The sequence below is a fragment of the Rana temporaria genome, chromosome 10 (assembly GCF_905171775.1).
Source record: "Rana temporaria chromosome 10, aRanTem1.1, whole genome shotgun sequence".
NCBI classification, from domain to species: Eukaryota; Metazoa; Chordata; class Amphibia; order Anura; family Ranidae; genus Rana; species Rana temporaria.
In genome coordinates this window covers 85,965,591-85,986,666 of record NC_053498.1, presented here as the reverse complement: position 1 = coordinate 85,986,666, position 21,076 = coordinate 85,965,591, and the positions used below count along the sequence as shown (strand labels likewise).

At 44.1% G+C, this 21,076-nt stretch overlaps 1 protein-coding gene across 1 annotated transcript in view; it reads right to left on the bottom strand.

The window, feature by feature from the left end:
• Window positions 1-6,861: 6,861 nt before the first annotated feature.
• LOC120915279 (sulfotransferase 2B1-like) overlaps window positions 6,862-21,076 on the bottom strand; it is a 46,569-nt gene continuing 32,354 nt past the window's right edge. The window contains exons 4-7 of the mRNA XM_040325658.1: window positions 19,995-20,121; window positions 13,168-13,262; window positions 8,484-8,664; window positions 6,862-7,152 (exon numbers count right to left, since the gene is read on the bottom strand). Coding sequence (XP_040181592.1) covers window positions 7,037-7,152; window positions 8,484-8,664; window positions 13,168-13,262; window positions 19,995-20,121 — 519 coding nt within the window. The 3' untranslated portion in view covers window positions 6,862-7,036. The remainder of the gene's footprint in view (window positions 7,153-8,483; window positions 8,665-13,167; window positions 13,263-19,994; window positions 20,122-21,076) is intronic.

Below are 21,076 nucleotides of genomic sequence, written 5' to 3'. Positions count from 1 at the left end.
TTCACGGGCGCCAGGCACGCGCATCGGCATTCAGTGATGACGGCGGGCGCGCACACACGCCCCCCCAGTTTGCCGGAGGAGCCGAGGACGTCTATAGACGTCCTCCCGGCAATTGAGAGCCACCTTGTGGCCGTCTTTTAACAATAGGCAGGGTGCCAAGTGGTTAAATTTCACTGCTCCGAAAAAAACTGCTGTTTTTAAAACTTTTTTTGCATTGATACAAGTCCCCCTGGGGCAGGACCTGGGTCCCCAAACACTTTTTATGACAATAACTTGCATTTTAGTTTTTAAAATTAGCACTTTAGATTTCTCCCATTGACTTTTTACAGGGTGTTCGCGGCTTTTACGAATTTGCCACGAACACCCCAAATTTTTGCTGTTCTCCGAACAGTGCGAACAGGCAATGTTCGAGTAGAACATGAGTTTGACTCAAACTCGAAACTCATCCCTACTCTTCAGACTCAGAAGGACAGTAGCTAAGATGGCGATGGCTGCAACCAGGAAGTATGAATTACAAATTATCTGGAAAAACCCACAGCTGGGAACACGCTTCTATATGCTACCAGTGCAACACCCATCCTTGCGCAGGAATTGTGCGTTAGATGACGACTTGCGCACACAGGCCAATGCCCTAAGAGGCCGCCTTCTATTAAGAGGTTACTCTTCTACCAATCTGAAAAAAAGCTTTCAATAAAGCATATGCTCACTCTAGGCACTCCTTGCTCTTTAAACATCCCAGGCCCCCTTCTGTCCAGGAGTCAGTTAGATTTATTACCACCTACTCGGCACATCATAGTAACCTTACGGTTTATACTTACCAATCATTGGCATCTTCTAACTGATCACAATATCTTACGGAAGCATGTCAAATCTAATCCTGAACTAGTGTATCGCAGAGCATGTTCCCTACGTGATCGGTTGACCAAGAGCCACTATGCACCTGTAACTGCCTCAAACTGGAAACTAGAGGACCTTCAGTTGTGGCGGATGCCCCGATGCCCTTGGGTTCTTGAGGGTCAAAATTTGTCTTACCTAATGGAGAAACCCTCGCTCACGTGCACATGCTGATTGCGATACTAGGGGTGTAATTTACTTAATGCTCTGCCAGTGCGAGCTCTTTATGTCGGCAAGACTATCAGGCAATTTAGGCAATGTAACAAAAGAATGAAACAAAAAAGAAATAGACTGCTGCACACCCTTAAGGCCCGGTACACAGGAGCAAACATGTACGATGAAACCGGTCCGTCGGACCGTTTTCACCGTACATGCCTGCCAGAGGGCTTCTGTACGATGGTTGTACTAACCATCGTAACAGAAGTCCGCGCGTAAAACAAACGCGGGGCATGTCCGCGTCGTCGCCGCGACGATGACGCGGCGATGACGCGGAGGACGTGGGCGGGCCCTGCCATTTTACAGGCTTCCACGCATGCGTCGTAGTCATTCGACGCATGCGAGGGAAGGCGGGCGCTCAGACATGTACGGTAGGTCTGTACTGACGACCGTACATGTCCGAGCGGGCAGGATTCCAGCGGACGGTTTTAAACACGTCCAGGAATATTTGCCCGCTGGGAAAAGACCCGGCGGGCAAATGTTTGCTGGAATTCGGCCCGCTCGCGCCTACACACGACCGAACATGTATGCTGAAACTGGCCCGCGGACCAGTTTCAGCATACATGTTTGGTCGTGTGCATGGGGCCTAAGAGTTAACTACAAAAATGTATTAGAATAAATATCAAAAAGAACACATGTATGTATGGTATAAAAACACAGGTCCCCCTATGATGGGGTAGACCTACCCAAGGAATTCCCCCATGGATACCCACTCAAAAGAACGGCAAATACCAGTCACGTGACTGGTATATGCCGTTCTTTTGAGTGGGTATCCATGGGGGAATTCCTTGGGTAGGTCTACCCACCATAGGGGACCTGTGTTTTTATACCATACATACATGTGTTCTTTTTTGATATTTATTCTAATACATTTTTGTAGTTAACTCTTAAGGGTGTGCAGCAGTCTATTTCTTTTTTGTTTTCATTCTTTTGTTACATTGTACTTTGGATTGCACCCCCCGATAATATCGGTGAGTACTACACTGCTTAATATTAGGAGAGAATCCCATATTCTTCCCCTTTTTTTAGGCAATTTAGGCAACGGATCGGCGATCCCCTTTACGACTCAGGTGGGGGTAAAACTCACCACAATAGGTAGACATATTGGTCTATACCACCGCTATGATCTATCGGTGGTGGGTTTCCTAGTGCTTGAGGTTGTCGCCCCCAGTTCCTAGGGGGGGTGATTGGGACAAAACAATCCTACAGAGGAAACACTCTGGATTGAGCGTTTAAATGCCACCACCCCCCCAGGTCTCAACGAGATGATTTCTTACAAACCGTTTCTATGATGTATAGCTCTGGTAGACTGTGTTTTGGTGGTTCACGTGGCAACTGTTCCTTCTCTTCCCCCCCCCCCCCCCCCCCTTTTTTCCCCCCCTCCCCTCCCTTTTACCTTTTCCCCCCTCCCCCTCCCTGCCTTCCCTCCCCCCCTTCTTTTACCCCTCCCCAAATATACTTTTATAATGGTTTAGTAGTTATGCTAATTGCCATTATTGAATAATGTACCAAATGTATCATCACAAAGGTTTAATTGTTATGCACTTATTATTACTGAATGGTCTACATGTTTGTGACTGTTGTTTTATATGCAGTGTTGCATACTTTTCCCAATGGTTCAATGCACTTTGACCCACTGTACTGAAAATGTCCGTTATCATGACTGTTTTTTCTCTTCCAGAGTCTCTGGCTGGGAGGTTTTGTTCCCCCTCCTAATACTCCGCTTTAATCGCTGGCTTTGCCCTAACCATCATTCTTGGTATCGGGTATACTTTGCATTATGTAAACTTATCACCATGAATAATTATCATGGTTTTCTATAAATGTTGTTTTGTGTTTCTATGCTTGATATCCAATTGTACTGTTTAGGGCTATGTGGCTGCATTAACCTTTTCCGCCACCGGGGGTCTCATGGATGTCAAGTGCAACTGACCAAGGTTCCTTCATTAGCCTACATGTCCACGCCCCCCGCCTCTTGGCCTATGGTGCTGCTCGGACCAATCACGCTGCACGTTTAGTGAGCGTTTTCGGGGGGCGTGGTGACCTCATGAGGTCACGCGCTGTGTAATGCGGCGCGATTGGACGGCGGTGTTGGGGAAGGTCTATAAATAGTTTCACAGAGGTAGCACACATTGTGAGCTCCCTCTGTGACTCTCCTAGGGCTGAATGCTGGGACGCTGCATGGCAGGTAAGAAATGGTTATTTCACCTTTATTCTGAATGTACTGCTGACTGAGTTCTGTGTTTGCCTCACTGGATGTCTTTTGAATTTTTCAGTGTGGTAACCTGACTGTTGGTTCCCCTATACGTCCACTGTGTAAGTGCTGGGGAATTCTCCTGCTACAGTCTCTTCCAGCTGATTATCTTCAGCTGTTTGCTCTTTAACATCAATTACCTGCCTTGATGCCTGCTCCCTAGCTGCCCTTATTCTATTGCTTTTTACCAGCATAGGTGAGACTGATTTATGGGCACAATTCAATTATTATTCACTACCTGGTGTGATGCATGGTTAGCTACTTTATTGGGTTACCTTGTCTGACTTCCGTCTTCTTTGTTATCCCTGCATCCTCCCGCCCCCCTCCCCTCTTCCCTCCCCCCCCCCTCTTTCCCCCCCCTTTTTAATACCTACCCCTCTCCCACGTTTTTCCCTCTCCCTACCTCTCCTTCCCCTCTTTTCCTTTTCTTTTTAACTCCCCTACCTTCTTTCCTCCCCCCTTTTCTTTTTCTTCTTTCTTCTCCTATTCCGTCCCTTTTTCCTACTCCTTTTCCCCCCCTCCCCCCCCTTTCCTTTCTCGCTCCTTCCCTTCTTCCCCCCCCTTTTTTCCATCCGCCCCCCCCCCTCTTGTTCTATGTCTCTCTTCATTGGTTATGGTCCCGCACATTCTACTCCTTAGGTGCACACGGTGTTCCCTCAGTACAATCTAATGGACCCTCAATAAATTAATATTATCATTATTACCCCATCAGACTTTTACCTACTTTTGTTCCCCCTTGTGGACCTTGGTCAGCGAAACTTGCACTGCGGTCCCTGATTCCGGGTAAGCGGCCCTGTGGTTTAATGTGTCACTTTTTGATTTCCCTAATGTTTTAACTGTTGTTCCGATGTTTTATGTGTTGCTAGTTTTGACAAATGTATTGTTTATTGCACAGACTATACCTCCTGAAGAAGCGGTTTGCCGCGAAACCGGTAGATGTTCTTCTAGGACTCCCCCACACAACTGCTGATACCTCACGGCTTCTTCCGTTTGAAATAACATCTTTGTATCTCTATGTGGGGTTGTTAGTCCTAGCCTTGTTTTATATATGGAACATTTTATGTTTTTATGTATAATAAATGTAATTTTTTACTATACCGACTCATGTTATCAGTACCGAGAAAGTCCATTGATACACATCCTTACTAGGTAATAGTTGGTTTGAGTCTGTGGTACTAGCAGCCACTACCCCTCTATTCCTGGTGTCCCTTTATTTCCTTATCTGGAAAAAGTAAGAAACATTCTTAGGGGGGAAAGAATAATGCAATTACACTGGATTTATTAATAAGGAGCATTTGAGGAGCTAAGTTTACTTCCTCTTGAAGAGTCCCAGTATATTTCTAACCTATTTAGTCATTTTACTTTCTGTTTAGTAAACCTGCAGTGCACAGGTCAGCACAGGATTACAGCACAGCATTGCGCAGTCTGAAAGGCAGAACAGGTCGGGATTCCCAGGAGAAGAGAAAGTAGTCTGTTAACTGTCATCTGTTATCTTCAGTCTACCCAACGAGAGAGGAAAGCTCTAATGTCTGCTGGGCAGAGAGCCGTGATCGGGGCAGGGCTGGTGTAAGGATTTTAGACACCCTAGGCAAAACCTTATTGTTCAGCTCCCCAATTGGCTCCGCCCCTGACTCCACCCGCTTCGCCCTGCCCTTGTAACATATTTGGCCACATACACTGACCTATCTGACCACATACACTGACCTACTTGACCCCTACACTGACCTACCTGGCACCTACCTGACCTACCTGACACCTACACTGACCTACCTGACCACATACGCTGACACCTACACTGACACCTACACTGACGTACACTGACACCTACCTGACACTTACACTGACACCTACCTGACACTTACACTGACACCTACACTGCCACCTGCACTGCCACCTACACTGACACCTACACTGACACCTACACTGACCTACCTGACACATACACTGACCTACCTGACACATACACTGACCTACTTGATCACCTACATTGACCCCTACACTGACACCTACCTGACACATACACTGACCTGCGCTGACACCTACACAGACCCCTACATTGACACCTACACTGCCCTACAATGACACCTACACTGACAACTACACTGACTTAACTGACACATACACTGACCTACCTGACACCTACACTGACACCTACACTGACCTACCTGATACCTACGCTGACCTACCTGACACCTACGCTGACCTACCTGACACCTACGCTGACCTACCTGACACCTACGCTGACCTACCTGACCACAAACGCTGACCTACCCTGACACCTACACTCACCTACCCTGACACCTACACTCACCTACCCTGACACCTACACTCACCTACCCTGACACCTACCTGGCACATACACTGACCTATCTGACACACATACACTCACCTACCTGACACCTACACTGACCTACCTGACTCCTACTTCCTGCACTACTCACACCCCCCCCCCCACACACACACAGTTTGATGTAGATTGGAGGATCCATCCTCCTCACCTCTTTATGGCTTCATCGTCCATCTCATCAGGTCTTTCCTCAGCAGCGGGTGGGCAGTATTGTTTAGGGGAGTCCTCGCCAGCACCATCCAGCCACTCCGTGGTGTCCCCCAGCCAGCAGGGAGGTCAGCTAACAGTTGCTGCACCTCTCTCAATGATCCCATCTCTACCGAGTCCCACCCCCTCTGCTGTACTCACGCACAGGCAGAGGGACAGGCTGAAACAAAGGAGACCCGGGCCTGGTGTTGTTCAGGTATGACAGTGAGGAGGATATGTGACAGCAGGTCGCTCAGCGGGACACATCAGGGGATTGCTGGCACATGCAGTGGATGTGTTCCGGGACAGCCAGCACTTAACGGGGGCGAGCGATCAGGAGAGAAGAGCCAAGCTCACACAAGCCTGGAGCTTTATCGAGACAGAGTCAATGGCTGCTCCCTAGCTGGTAGTGTGCCCTAGGTGGCTGCCTAGTTTGCCCAGTGGTAGCACCGGCCCTGGATCGGGGCTGCAGTGTACTGCTGTCTGCCTGCTCCACCCACTCGTACAGGAGCTCTCACTGCCCGATCCAGCCTGTCAAGGAGATTATCTGTGCCTGGGAGATTATTTATGCCAAGGAGATTATTTGTGTCTTTTCCGGCAAGGGGCGGGGAAGCCTGCAGGAGGTATGGACATGTTCTCAGCTCTGTTTTTGGACAGACTTTAGCATCACAGAGGCAGAAACAAAGGGTGAAGTTCCATTTTTTTTGCGCCCCCTCCCACACTCCTCCCAGGGCAGTGGCCCCTCCCACCCCTCTTGTACCAGCCCTGCCCACCAGTATAGCGTAAGTCACAAGGAAACATGGGACATGTTTTATTATAGGCAGGTACATGATGGATCAGCCACACTGCTGTGGTTTTGAAGGACTAGAAATAAGACAAACGAATAGCCACAGCAAGTCACACAAATACAATATAGGGACATTTTCACTGTAAGAAGAGCTTATGTCACAAAATGAATACAGTGTTTTGCTGTGGTGAAAGATGATCTTTATTTATATTAAATGTCAGCACTGACTTTAGATCGTCTTTAATTACAAATAAAACATATATTGACAAATTCAACAACTTCTAACATTTGTAAGTAAAGTATTTCTAACAGTTTTAGTTATTAAAATCATTTACATTTGCCAGTGACTGAATCAGAATTGTTCCCAGGAAAAAGACATGTTGAGGTCTTTCATTTTCTCCTGATAAATTTTATCGAAATACTCACTCTGGGCCACTGTAAAATGGGTTTTCCAGTCTCCAGAGACTCCTGTAAGAAGAACAGCAATGATATGAGTACAGTAAAGCTTGAATGTTTCTAAACAGCTAAAACCTGAAATGGTATATCAGGCTTAGAAAATTTGACCCCCACTGGAGATCCTGCCTTATATTAGAATGGTGGGGTCCCTGTCACTCCATCTCCTAAGGCCCCATTCACACTTGACCTTTTTGGAACTTGAACCTCCAAAATGCTAGAGGAGCAAAATCAATTCTCTGTGGAGATGGTTCACATTTCCACGCCAAGTGGCCTAAAGCCCCTAAAGGACTTGTTTACACCAGGTACGTTGATTCACACTGATCAATGCAGGCTTAACACATGGTCCCTATACACACCATACATGTACTTTGGGATGCGTTGCTCAAAAATGCAGCATGTCAGCATGCTGCAATGAGCTGCATGCATTAATTGTAAATAAAGTTAAAAAAGAAATATGTAAGCATTGTGATGCATAACAATGCATTTCACCACCCCTACACAACACACACCAACGGTTATACAGACCATAACGTGTGCTTGCTGGTGTGAACGGGCCCTAAGAGGTAATTTCCCCTAATTTGAAGAGACTTCATCTCCCTTTCTTTTGTGTTTCCAGGACAGGAATTATTACAGGGATCTACCGTATTTATCAGCGTATACCACGCACTATTTTGCCCTGAAAATCAGGGCAAAATCGTGGGTGCGCGATATACGCCGATACCCGCTTTCCCGCCACGAGTTTGAATACTGCGCCGGCATATACCGAGCGCAGTACACTCGTGTATCTTCGGGCAGTCTCGGCGCCTCTCGCACTGACGTCCTGAGCATACAGGACGTCAGCGCGACAGTTGCCGAGCCTGCCCGAAGATACACGAGTGTACTGCGCTCGGTATATGCCGACGCAGTATTCAAACTCGTGGTGGGAAATGAGCGGGGAGGACGCCGCAGAAGGACGCCGGACCCGCCGAAGAGGACACCCGACCCGCCGAAGAGGACACCCGACCCGCCAAAGACAGACGCGGGACCCGCCGAAGATGGACGCCGGACCCGCCGAAGAGGACACCCGAAGCCGCAGAAGGACGCCGGAACCCGACGAGGCCGCCGATGGACGCCGCGCAAGACACCAAAACTGTAAGTACGAAAAAAACAAAAAAACTTTTTTTCCACAGGATTGGGGGCCACTTTAGGGGTGCGCGGTATACGCGGGAGCGCGTTATACCGCGATAAATACGGTAACTAATCCCTATGCTCTACAAAACAAAACAAAAAAATTTTTTAGGCCTCAGGTTCTTTATACTTCCTTTGCAAGTAAGTACATATCACTTGGATTTCTACACACATACCTTTACGTAAAAAGGTGCCTTTTGAGTGATCTAAAACGTCTGATGTTACTTGAGACCAGTTAGCCATCTTGTTTTCCTTCATGCTGCTGAAAGATGAATGCTTTACAACGGAGTCAATCTGAGAATCATCCAACTGCTTTCCTAGAAACTTACAGAGCTTCACCACACTTCCACGAGGGTCCTAAAAATAATGTTTCCATGTAATTACTATTTGCATGAATAGTATAATAATGTAATCAGTATATTGCAGAATGACAATGTTCATTCATTGTACTGTATCTATGGAGGAGCAGTGTTGTCACCCTGGGACAGCAAGTGTGTTTAGACTACAGAACACCTTTTTCTCTGCTCATATCTTTAACATGGTGGGAGTGTAACCACAGCTAGGCTGCTAATACTTCTTGAGATAACTCCTTATGCTGCGTACACATGACCGTTTTTCATAATGAGAAAAATGCAATTTTTTTAATTGGTCTTTCAAAACGTTCGTGTGTAGGCTCCAGAGCATTTTTCTCAACAAGAAAAATGGGCATTAAAAATTTAGAACCTGCTCTATTTTTTCTCTACGTTTTTCACGTTGTCGTTTTTCTCATCTTGAAAAATGGTCGTGTGTAGGCTTTAACGACGCAGAAAAAAGGTGCATGCTCAGAAGCAAGTTATGAAAAGGGAAATTTGCATAATCAGCCCAAAGGGTGGTGCCATTCAAATGGAACTTCCCCTTTATAGTGCTGTCGTACGTGTTGTATGTCACCACGCTTTGCTCGAGCATTTTTTTTCACGATCGTGTGTATGCAAGGCAGGCTTGACAAGAATCACGTTGATAAAAACGTTGTTTTTTTCCATGACATTAAAACCGGTCGTGTGTACGTGGCATAAGAGGGGACAGGACACAGCAAAGCTCTAGTTTAGCTTTTCACTTTAACACAGAGGAACCTTTGAAATAACTCTCTGGTCACAGGGAACCCCTGCTAAAAATAACTATATGTTACATTAATGTGGTGGTCAGTGGGAAAAATGCTCCTTACACTTGTGGTCATTGGGAAGAATTTTACCCCCTTACAGATAGCTAAAAAGATCAATGGTGTCAGTGAGAACTCATGTGGGAGGCAGAAACTGCTAATTTCTGAAGGAACTCCTAGCAACCTCGGGAGGAACCCTTGAGTTCCATGGAACCCTGGTTGAGAAACCCTGCTCTAGATTTTGGGAAGGAGCAACAGGTATTTTTAAACCTATTGAACAGATTTAACAAAACCTTGTCAAATGTATATTGTATTTAGAGGATCAAACAGGAGCAAATAAGAGGAGTTCATTATTAGGGGTTACATAGGGTATAGAAAAGAATCACCCCCTTCAAAATAATCAAATTGTGTTGCTTTGAAGCCTGAAATTAAGACAGACACAATTTTTGTTTTATCCAGCTGTATCTACTCTTTACACCTTATAATATCCAATTGAAAGATTTACCACCAACATGTCAGAAAAAATAATAATATTTTGTCAGTATTTTGTTAAATTACATTTTGCTTTAATTAAAGCCTTTAGTAGTGTCAGGACACTCTCTACTTTGCAAATAGAGAAAGGAGCTGTGTGTTAGTGGGCGTCCTGACACTCCTGCTCACCCCCTGCCCCCTCAAGAGGCTTTCTCCACACCAGGGAGAAAGCCTCGCATTTTGGTGTGTAGTTACAGACAGAAGAACAGGAAGTGAGGATTTCTCAGAATAAATAAGGACATTTAAAAGCAAAATCGAAGGATGAGGTAAGTGAAGGAGGAGTGCACTAAGGTAGAGGAAGCTATTTAGGGAAAAGAAAATGTACCTTTACAACTCCTTTAAGTCTGGGCTATGACAAGGTCATGCAAGGACATTCACCTTTTTTTCCTTCAACCACTGTGTGGTAATTTTTGCTGTGTATTTTGAGACATTGTCATGTTGGAAGGCAAACCTCCTTCCCATTGACAACTTTCTGGCAGATTTTCCTTAAGAATTTGATGGTATTTTGCCCCATCCATTTTCCTTCTATCCTGACAAGTGTTCCAGTCCCTGCTGCAGAGAAACACCCCCATAACAGGATACAGTAAAACCTTGGTTTGCGAGCCTAAGTCGTTCCAGAAACATGCTTGTAATCCAAAGCACTTGTATATCAAAGCATTTTTTTTTACAGGGTATAAAAGAGAAGAGAGGCATCTCTAAGTGTAGCAATAAGTTGCTAAATGTTATACCTTCATTAAATGTAACCATATTGCTACACTTAGAGGGTCCTCTCTTCTTTTTTTATATTCAGTTGTGACATGACGCTGCTCTTATATCAAGACATCGCTTGTATATCTAAGGCAAAATGTATTAAAAAATGTTACTTGTCTTGCAAAACGCTCTCAAACCAAGTTACTCTCAAACCAAGGTTTTACTGTATTACCACCTTTATGCTTTACTGTAGGAATGGTTATTTGGATGGTGAGCTGTACTAGATTTCTGCCAGACATATTGTTTGGTGCTGAAGTCAAATAATAACATTTTAGTCTCATCTGACCATAACACTCTTTTCCATGTAGCCTGATGTCGCGTACACACGATCGGTTAAACCGATGAGAATGGTCTGATGGACCCTTTTCATCGGTCCAAACCGATCGTGTGTGGGCGCCATCGGTTATATAACCATTCGGTAAAAAAAAAAAGCCAACTTGTTTTAAATTTAACTGATGGATTCCTAACCGATGGGAAAAAAACGATCATTAGTAGGCACAACCATCGGTTAAAAATCTACGCATGCTCAGAATCAAGTCGACGCATGCTTGGAAGCATTGAACTTCGTTTTTTTCAGCACATCGTTGTGTTTTACGTCACCGCGTTCTGACACGATCGTTTTTTTTACCGATGGTGTGTAGGCGCGACGGACCATCAGTCAGCTTCATCGGTTAACCGATGAAAACGGTCCATCGGTCCGTTCTCATCGGATGGACCGATCGTGTGTACGCGGCATCAGAATCTTCAAGGTGCGTTTTGGCAAAGCTCAGTCATGTCTACATGTGGCCTTTCTTGAGGAGTGTTTTTTTTCTTGCAACCCAGCCATACAAGTCACATTTGTAGAGAAGTTGTGATAGTGTTTTCACATACACACAATGACCACTCTTTGTCAAAAATTCCTGCAACTGCTTTCAGAGATGCTGTAGGCCTCTTGGTAGCCTCTCTGACCAGTTTCCTTCTGGTTCTTTCATCCTGTTTGGAGCAACGTCCTGATCCAGGGAGGGTCTGTGTTGTACCAAATAGCTTCCATTTCCTAATAATAAACGTCACTGTGCTTCTAGGAATTGATAAAGCATGTCGCCTGACTTGTGCCTATCCACAACTTTATCCCAGAGAGTGCCTTGTCACCCATAGTTGATTGTTTGCTTCAGTTGCACTATCAGGGACTGAAATACTCCAGGAAAGCTCTTTTTACACTGAGCTAATCAAAATGACTACAGCTGATCACAGTTGAAAGTCAAATGGCTTTGTGTGCCATTGAGAAGGTGATTCGCCACATCTGATGGAGTTTACAAGTAATTTTTAGGAGGGGAGTGATCCCTTTTTTAACTCTCACTTGGATGCTAGAAGTATAAGCATAACCACAGCTGGATAAAACAAAAAATAATTTTAGGACACAAAATGTGATTATTTTAAAGGAGGGTGATTCTTTTCTATGCCCACTGTATTCAACCTTATATAGTAAATATAGTAACCGTAAATATCAATGTTACATAGTTAAAAAATCAAAGTCAAAATGTATTTATTATTTTGTGCTAAAAAACAAACAAACAGCCAACACGTTTTGGGGGGTCAGAGAAATTTTCCTTTATCAGGGCTTCAGTTAAAATAAGAACGTAGAATATACTCAAAATAGAGCTTTGCTGTGTGAATCTGTGCAGGGAAGCTAATTGCTGTATCGGGAGAGTTAGACCCCTTTCACACTGAGGAGTTTTTCAGGCGGCACATCGCTAAAAATAGCGCTGCTATACCGCCTGAAAAACTCCTGCCCAGCTACCTCAATGTGAAAGCCGGAGGGTATACCGCTCCTTCACTGCTCCTTCCCATTGAAAACAATGGGAAACCGCGGCTATACCGCCCGCAATGCGCCTCTGCAGAGGTGCATTGCGGGCGGTATTAACCCTTTATCAGCCACTAGCGGGGGTTAATACCGCACCGCTAGCGGCCTATTCCAGCGGCAATCCCGGTGGTATTGCGCCGCTAATTTTAGCGGCGATATACCGCCAACGCGGCTCTCGGTCCAATGTGAAAGGGGCCTTACTGGTGAGCAGTATCTGTGTGAACAATCCAGATATCTCATAAAAGTTGTATAGGGAGGTCTAGAGAGGTTTGGAGATGTTAGGCCAGCACAATTAGATTGCTAATTAGATATACTCATCAAATCACAGAGGGTGTGTTTACTCTTCCTTAAATAGTAAGATTTTGTAGAAAAATCAAAGGCACATTGCAAGTGAATGAAAAAACATTTATGGAATGGAAAATGCTGCAAAAAAAATGTTATGTACTTGTTTGTCCTGTACTTTTACCTGCAATTTTGCAAGTTGATGAAACTATGTCCTAAGTCTAACATGGACTCAGAAGTGTTTTTTCAAATGTATTAGCTTATTTGTTTCAGTTCAGGAGGAATGAGTGTACGTTCAATCAATTTCCTTGCCTTTCCATACCTTTAAAAGCTCCTCATATGTAATAAAGAAGAATCTGCTGTCGTCTTTCATTTGCATCCAGCCTTTGACATGGTCAAACCAAGACCCATAGAGAGCTGGAAAAATGAATAGAATATATTAGTCAATAAAGTTACAACTAGATAGCATATAAAAAAAAGTGCACCTTTGTTAAAGGAGTTGTAAAGGAAAACATTTTTTTTTTTTGCTGAAAAGACTGTTTACAGGGTATAGAGACATAATAGTTAATTGATTCCTTTTAAAAATGATTAAAAATAGATAAAAATCAATCATATAATGTACCTGTAGTTTCAGTTTCGTTTATGCATCTAGTTTCATGCTTCTGTGAAGTACAGAGACACAGAGCCAATAGAGGGCAGTGATGGTTTGTAAAACGAAAGTTATTGGTTCTGAGGGGTTTAAGACACACAGTAATCACACCTCCTTGATTAGTGCCACAGAGAGAAAGCTCCCATGACTTTTTTCATCAGGAAACAGACTGTTCAGAACAGAGAAGGATTACAGCAACATCATAGCAAAAACTAACAATGAGGACATGAAAATAGCACTGCAGTAAGGTAAAGGAAGCTATTTAGCTTAAAAAAAAAAATTCCTTTAGTGACCCTTTAAATCAAGTAACGATAGTTTGATATATATCAAAAAGCGAACAATTTGGGGTGTTCGCGGCAAATTCGAAAAGCCGTGGAACACCCTTTAAAATTCTATGGGAGAAATCTAAAGTGCTAATTTTGCGTGCTCGGAATAGGGCCTGGTATGGATTTTTGGGGGGAACCCCACGCCATTTTCTTTTAATTTTGGCGTGGAGTTCCCCTTAAAATCCACACCAGACCTTTGGCGCAGGGTTCCCCTTAATATCTATACCAGACCTGAAGGGTTTTTATTTTTCAATGACTTTTATCTGTATTGCCGGGACCCGACAATTCATAGTTTTAAATGACTATGTTTTCCTTTAGAAACGTTTTTTTTTACTTTAAGCATTATTAAAATCACTGCTCCCAAAAAAACTTTAGTTTGTAAAACTATTTTTGCATTGATACATGTCCCCTAGGGCAGGAGGCAGGTCCCCAAACACCTTTTATGACAATAACTTGCATATTAACCTTTAAAATTAGCACTTTTGATTTTTCATGTTCGTGTCCAATAGACTTTAACGGTGTTCATGTGTTCGGACAAATGTTTTGCCTGTACGTATGTTCTGCTGTGAACCGAACCAGGGGGTGTTCGGCTCATCCCTAGTATGGATATGGAAATTGGCAGTGGCATAGAGTTGGTTGTAAGCACCCAGGGCAAGACAAGTAGTTTGCGCCCCCTAACCCATGGACTTTTAGCCCTCCATGAGTCCCTTCCACTAGTACAGTATTAAAGCGGATGTCCGCTGAAAAAAAAAAAATATTAAAAGCCAGCAGCTACAAATAATGCAGCCGCTGACTTTTAATATTAGGACACTTACCTGTCCTGGAGTCCAGCGCCGTCCGCAGCAGAGGACGATCGATCACTCGTCACTCTGCTGCCCCCCGCCATCCTTGGTGAGGGAACCAAGAAGTGAAGCACTCCGGCTTCACTGCCCGGTTCCCTACGGCGCATGCGCGAGTCGCGCTACGCCTGCCGATTGGCTCCCGCTGTGTACTGGGAGCCGAGTGTTCCCAGAACACAACGGGGGGGACGGGGACGGGAGGTGACGTCATGCCCGCAGTCTGCCCGAGACTGTGTGGCCGGAAGTGGGTGCAAATACCTGTCTTTAGACAGGTATCTGCACCCCCCCTTGAAAGGTGTCAAAGGTGTCAAATGTGACACCGAAGGGGGAGAGGGTTCAGATCAGCGGGAGTTCCACTTTAGGGTGGAGCTCCGCTTTAAGCCCCTTATGGTAAATTTTAGGATTATCCATACATACACTATATTGCCAAAAGTATTGGTACACCTGCCTTTACACAAACATGAACTTTAATGGCATCCCAGTATTAGTTCGTAGGGTTCAATATTGAGTTAGCCCTCCCTTTGCAGCGATAACAGCTTCAAGTCTTCTGGGAAGGCTGTCCACTAGGGATGAGCTTCGAGTTCGAGTCGAACTCATGTTCGACTCGAACATTGCCTGTTCGGCGAACAACGAACAATTTGGGATGTTCGCGGCAAATTCGAAAAGCCGAGGAACACCCTGTTAAAGTCTATTGGAAAAATCGAAAGTGCTAATTTTAAAGGCTAATATGCAAGTTATTGTCCTAAAAAGTGTTTGTGGACCTGGGTCCTGTCCCAGGGGACATGTATCAATGCAAAAAAAAGTTTTAAAAATGGCAGTTTTTTCGGGAGCAGTGAATTTATTAATGCTAAAAGTGAAACAATAAAAGTGAAATATTCCTTTAACCTCTTGACCACCGCCCCATGTCAAAAAGACGTCCTCCTTTTTAAAGTTGAATATCTCGATAACGGCAGCAGCTGCTGCCACAACCGAGACATTCATCTTTTCAGGGGGCGGTGGTGTACACGATAACGGCGGTCTCCGCGGCGGATTCGCCGCGAGATCGCCGTTATCGGTGGCGGGAGAGGGGCCCCCCCCCCTCCCGCCGCTCTCCCGCGCTCTCCGCCGCTTACCGGAGCCGTCGGTAGCGGCGGAGGGGATCCGATGTGTCCGGCAGCTGAGCGGGGACGGGACTGAAGGAGAAATCTCCTTCACCCGTCCTCATAGCTCTGCTGGGCGGAAGTGACGTCAAAACGTCAGTCCCGCCCAGCCTCTTAAAGAAACATTTTTTTTTTTGTCATTTGAAAAAATGACATTTTTTTTTTTTTTTTTTTTTTTTTTGCATTTAAGTCTAATTATGAGATCTGAGGTCTTTTTGACCCCAGATCTCATATTTAAGAGGACCTGTCATGCTTTTTTCTATTACAAGGGATGTTTACATTCCTTGTAATAGGAATAAAAGTGATCAATTTTTTTTATTTATTTTTTTTCAGTGTAAAAAATTATAAAACTAAATAAAAATAAATAAGAAAACCAAAAAAAATTTTTTTAAAGCGCCCCGTCCCGACGATCTCTCGCGCAGAAGCAAACGCATACGCGAGTAGCGCCCGCATATGAAAACGGTATTCAAACCACACAAGTGAGGTATCGCCGCGATCGTTAGAGTGAGAGCAATAATTCTAGCCCTAGACCTACTCTGCAACTCAAAAAATGCAACCTGTAGAATTTTTTAAACGTCGCCTATCGAGATTTTTAAGGGTAAAAGTTTGACGCCATGCCACGAGCGGGCGCAATTTTTAAGCGTGACATGTTGGGTATCATTTTACTCGGCATAACATTATCTTTCACAATATATAAAAAAATTGGGCAAAATGTATTGTTGTCTTATTTTTTAATTCAAAAAAGTGATTTTTATCCAAAAAAAGTGCGCTTGTAAGACCGCTGCGCAAATACGGTGTGACAAAAAGTATTGCAATGACTGCCATTTTATTCCCTAGGATGTCTGCTAAAAAAAAATATATAATGTTTGGGGGTTCTGATTAATTTTCTAGCAAAAAAGTTGTGATTTTCACATGAAGGAGAGAAGTGCCAGAATTTACCTGGTGGGCAAGTGGTTAAATTTCGTACCTAGGGGGGGGGGGGTGTAAAGTTAGCATGTGAAATATCACATGTTTCCAGTACTTAGAAATGTCCCTGCACAAAGTGTAATTTCTGAAAGAAAAAAAAGACATTTAAAACTGACTTGCGGCTATAATGAATTGTCGGCTCTGGCAATTCAGAGAGAATTCATTCATAAAAAAGCATGGGGGTCCCCCCGAATTCAATTACCAGGCCCTTCAGGTCTGGAATGGATATTAAGGGGAATACCGCCATCAATTTAAAAAAAAAATGACGTGGGGTTCCCCCCAAATATCCATTCCATTCCCTTCAGGTCTGGTGTGGATTTTAAGGGGAACTCCACCCCATTACCAATTCACATGGGGGGGGGCAGGATCTGGGGGTTCCAATTGTTAAAGGTGTCTTCCAGATTCTGATAAGCCCCCCGCCCGCAGACCCCCACAACCACCGGGCAAGGGTTGTGGGGATGAGGCCCTTGTCCCCATCAACATGGGGACATCCTGTCCCCCCTCTTTTCTGTGCCTGGTCAGGTTAACGTGCTTGGATTAGGGGTCTGGTGTGGATTTTTGGGGGAACTCCACGGCATTTTTTTTTAAATTTGGGGTGGAGTTCCTCTTAAAATCCACACCAGACCTGAAGGGTCTGGAATGGATATTTGGGGGGAACCCCACGTCATTTTTTTTTAAATTGACGGCTGGGTTCCCCTTAATATCCATACCAGACCTGAAGGGCCTGGTAATTGAATTTGGGGACCCCCCCCCCACGTTTTATTTTTTTATGAATGAATCCTCTCTGAATTGCCAGAGCCGACAATTCATTATAGCCGCAAGTCCGGTTTTAAATGTCTTTTTTTTCTTTCAGAAATGACACTTTGTGCAGGGACAGTTCTAAGTACGGGAAACATGCGATATTTCACATGCTAACTTTACACCCCCCCCCCCCCAGGTACGAAATTTAAAGGAATATATCACGTTTATTGTTTCACTTTTAGCATTATTAAAATCACTGCTCCTGAAAAAACGGCCATTTTTAAAACTTTTTTTGCATTGATACATGTCCCATGGGACAGGACCCAGGTCTCCAAACACTTTTTAGGACAATAACTTGCATATTAGCCTTTAAAATGAGCACTTTAGATTTCAAACATTCGAGTCCCATAGACTTTAATGGGGTTCTAAAGTTCACATGAACGTTTGGTGTGTTCGCAAGTTCTGGTGCCAACCGAACAGGGGGGTGTTTGGCTCATCCCTACTGTCCACAAGGTTTAGGAGTGTGTCTATGGGAATGTTTGACCATTCTTCCAGAAGCACATTTGTGAGGTCAGGCACTGATGTTTAACTAACAAACTTTTGAACCAGTTATAGCAACAGGTTTTTTTTAATCCCTTTTGAAATAAAGGTTTTACATAAATGAATAAAAGCTGACCATTGTAAGAATCCCTGTCTGTGTTGTTATATAGTTTGTCTCATCCTTCTAACTACTGCTTTTGCTGGATATCTTGGTCCATTAAAGGAAGTTGAAAAATAGCAGACTTACTGGTCAGATCAACAGGTGAAAATAAAGCTTTTGTTTTAGGGTTCAATACTTCTGATAGGTCTGGTTTAAGTTTCCATAAACCTGCACTTAGATGAGCACCTTCTGACATTATCATGTAAAAGATGTGTAGCGCCTGTGTACTTTTCAGTACAGGTGCTATGTCAAATTTAGTTGGGGAATGAGAGAGTTACTTGTTCTCATTCATATTGATTTGTTAGATTAGGTTTCTGCCAGCCCTGGGCTGTCCTGTGGGTTCATTTTGTGTTCCAAGGATACCTTTCCCATCTTTGGAGGCAGGTGGCACCAGAGGGGTCCAGGCAGAGTGCTTTTCTCCAGCAGCCAATCAGAGGAGTGTTTCCCTCGCGGGGCATGCTGGGGGAGGGTATTTCTGTGGCAGACGCCATTTTGTGAGGGTCTTCGCGGGTTCCTGGTGCGGCACCCACCTTCAGGGTGTGCGCACATCACGGGCCCCGGTGATATGGCCTACCAGGCCGGGGCACACGTGCCTGACTCTGGGCCCTCATGGCCCGGAGCAACTGATGCTACTAAGGGGCCCCAGTGACTTTCTGGGTTCCCATCTCTTATCAAGAGGATCCCAAGCGAGTTATGCTGTTCGGTGGGAAGTCGGTCTGAGGTGAATCCGGAGGCAGAATCCGGAGGCAGGTGATCCAATAGGACTCAGACAAAACCATTGGGGATCTGGTTGACCGAACACTGGCAGGTTGTATGCTGCAAACTGTCAGTCGGACGGTGACCCCAAGGAATAGAAGTCTAACTGAGGGAGATTCAGGCAAAATATCTACTGGGAGGATTCGCTCTACCATCCATGTTCTCAAGTGCCAGGCCTGTGGCAGAGGTCTCATCACTAATTCTAATCCTAATAGAGCCAAGTCAGTGGCAGAGACTTGTTCCTTCCCAGAAGTTCCTAAGTGACGCTCTGGCTGCCAGGCCTGTGAGAGGGACCTGTCCAGGGGCACTTTACCTACTTCAGCTGAAGTGGCGACGAGGAAATAGTTGCTATTGGAAGCAGGACTGCTTCTGTTTATTAATAGGCCTGAATCTGCAAGTTCTCCTTTCACCAATCTAATTCTATCTACCTCGGTTTGACTGTTGGTCATGTTGGACCATTAATAAAGCACAGAAAATGTCACCCTGCTATCTGGACATTCCGTTATTGCTCTGCACCATCATCATCATCCCTAGACACATCATAGAGGTAACATAATTACGCCGATCCCAAATCTAAACATCGGCTCCTACGGGGGTAGCGCTACAGATGTATGTGGCCACCTATTCTGTCATAGCACCCACTCCTGCCTGCTCTATCGGCAACCCAGTCACACTGGCAACACTGGTAACACAGGTGCCATCCAGCTGGAGACCTCTCCCTTCTTCAAGTTCATCCCCCCCCCGCCACCCCCACCTCCCTCCGTACATTAGCATCCATTGCAAACCTGAATTTCTGCAATTTGACACATTAGTATAAAAACCAAGCTTAGATTAGGATGAAATCTGGTATTGCAGTACCATATACAGGGTGAGGTAAGCGTCACATAATTACAAGAGCTTAGCTGACACACAATATATAAAAGAATAAGTTAGTGGTTTAAATGTTTTTTTCCTGCACCTGTCTTTTACTTAAAATTTTAGTAAATTCTTTGTATTGTGTTGTATTGTGTATTCTTTCACGTCAAAAACTCACCATTCCCTTTCACAAAGTCCTCCATCAGTTGTTGAAAATTTTCAGATTCCTTGAAAATGTAAAGAATCTTGCTGAAGTGGAATAAAGAAACAATTATGTCCTTAGGATTTCGCATTGTATATATAATCTGAAAAGAACCAAAAGAATTCCGGATATTTTAGCAATAAAAGGTTCTCTGTTTTCATGCGTCTGTGCTACAAGGCTGACTTTTAAGGCAGATAATAAAATAAATAAATAAAGGAGAACTAAACTCTCTTACTATTATCTGCCCCCTCTTACAGAAAAGCTAAAAAATTGTATTCTATTTTACACCTTTTCATAACTTTTTGTGCTGCAAACTGACAAACTTGACACTCCTGCTTTAATACATATTATGAAGATATGAAGGTGGTAAACTTGTCTGAATTTCAGTTGAATGTCCATCACATCCAATTATTACAAAGAGGGCTATCCTTCTCCCCAACATCTTCACTAAATGAATTTAAAGTCTTTTTAAGACTTAAATATGTTTTTGCAAAAAGTTTTGGCATTAAAGGAGGGACTCTTCTTTGGGCCCCAATCTGGACAAAACATTGGAGGAAGGGGACAAAAGAAGCCCTGAATAATCTAATCTCCCTTCTGGAGGAGAACATAGATAGCAAAACGGATAAAGAACATGTTAAATGACCTTCTAATATTCGTATCCGGTCAACTAAAATGCCATCTCTCTCTAAGCATAAATGGCTGAGACTCTAAAGGTCAATTAGAACTGGCGTTGGATTAATAATTTATCAATAGAGGAACGTACAGCCCTTAAAGTATTAGATGAGGCCCCAAACCTAGTGACAAAGAAGATCTATAAGGGCAGCAATGTGGTTCTCCTGAGTGAGTCTGTGTATGAGATGGAAGTCTTGAGACAACTCAGGGATACTACCACCTATAAAAGTTTCATGGGGTACCCAATTCCCGCCCCTGCGAATGCATTCAATTCTAAATTAAAGCTAGAGTTAGAAACAGGATTGATCTCTAAATAAGAGTACCTGCTAGTAGGGGTTATAATATGCAAACTTTTTATATTATCCCTAAAACTACACAAATCTTTA